The 715-nt window shown below is 44.6% G+C and overlaps 1 protein-coding gene across 1 annotated transcript in view; it reads left to right on the plus strand.

Moving 5' to 3' along the window:
• Nucleotides 1-715, plus strand: part of LOC107089801 (cohesin subunit SA-2-like) — a 45,203-nt gene that overhangs the window by 16,242 nt on the left and 28,246 nt on the right. The window contains exons 17-18 of the mRNA XM_015382777.1: nt 398-490; nt 588-677. Of these exons, the coding sequence (XP_015238263.1) occupies nt 398-490; nt 588-677 (183 nt within the window). The remainder of the gene's footprint in view (nt 1-397; nt 491-587; nt 678-715) is intronic.

Raw genomic sequence — 715 nt, forward strand, 5'->3', positions numbered from 1 at the left:
TCCTTCCCTCCTCCTTTCCTTCTTTGCATCCTTTCCTCCCTCGTTCCATCCATACTCTCTTTCATCCAGTTCCCGTCCTGTTTATTCCTTGCTCCCTTCCTTTTTTCTTTCTATCCTTGCTCCCTTCCTTTTTTCTTTCTATCCTTGCTTCCTTCCCTCTTTCTTAGCATTTCTTGTGTCTGTAATCTCTCCATTTAGACCCGGAGCGATGTTAATTTCTAATTGGACTCTAAAGTATTGAATGTGAATGAAAACTAAGGCTCTCTGTCCGTCAAAAACAGATTCCATGTTTCCTGCCATCTCTGGATCCCTTGACTTTAAATCGTAGGGTATTTCTGCAGACCTGGAAGCAAAGCAGTGGTGTGGACCGTCTAACTGGTTTCCCTTTCCTCTTAAGGTAATGACGGCGAAAGAGAAGAAGACCCAGCTGGACGATCGGACACGAATCACTGAACTGTTCGCTGTAGCTCTACCGCCTCTTCTGGCCAAGGTACGACGGCAAAAAGATCCTGTTTGTTTTATTTTGGATAAATGTTGCTAGAAAGTTTAATGTTGAGCATTTTTATTCCCCCCCCACCCCCCAACAGTACGCTGTTGATGCAGAGAAGGTGACCAACCTGTTACAGCTGCCTCAGTACTTTGACCTGGAGATTTACACCACAGGACGTCTGGAGAAGGTACGGCTGATCACATTAGGACATATTTTCAAACTAAA

The sequence above is a fragment of the Cyprinodon variegatus genome, unplaced genomic scaffold (genome assembly GCF_000732505.1).
Source record: "Cyprinodon variegatus isolate N-32 unplaced genomic scaffold, C_variegatus-1.0 Scaffold13, whole genome shotgun sequence".
NCBI classification, from domain to species: Eukaryota; Metazoa; Chordata; class Actinopteri; order Cyprinodontiformes; family Cyprinodontidae; genus Cyprinodon; species Cyprinodon variegatus.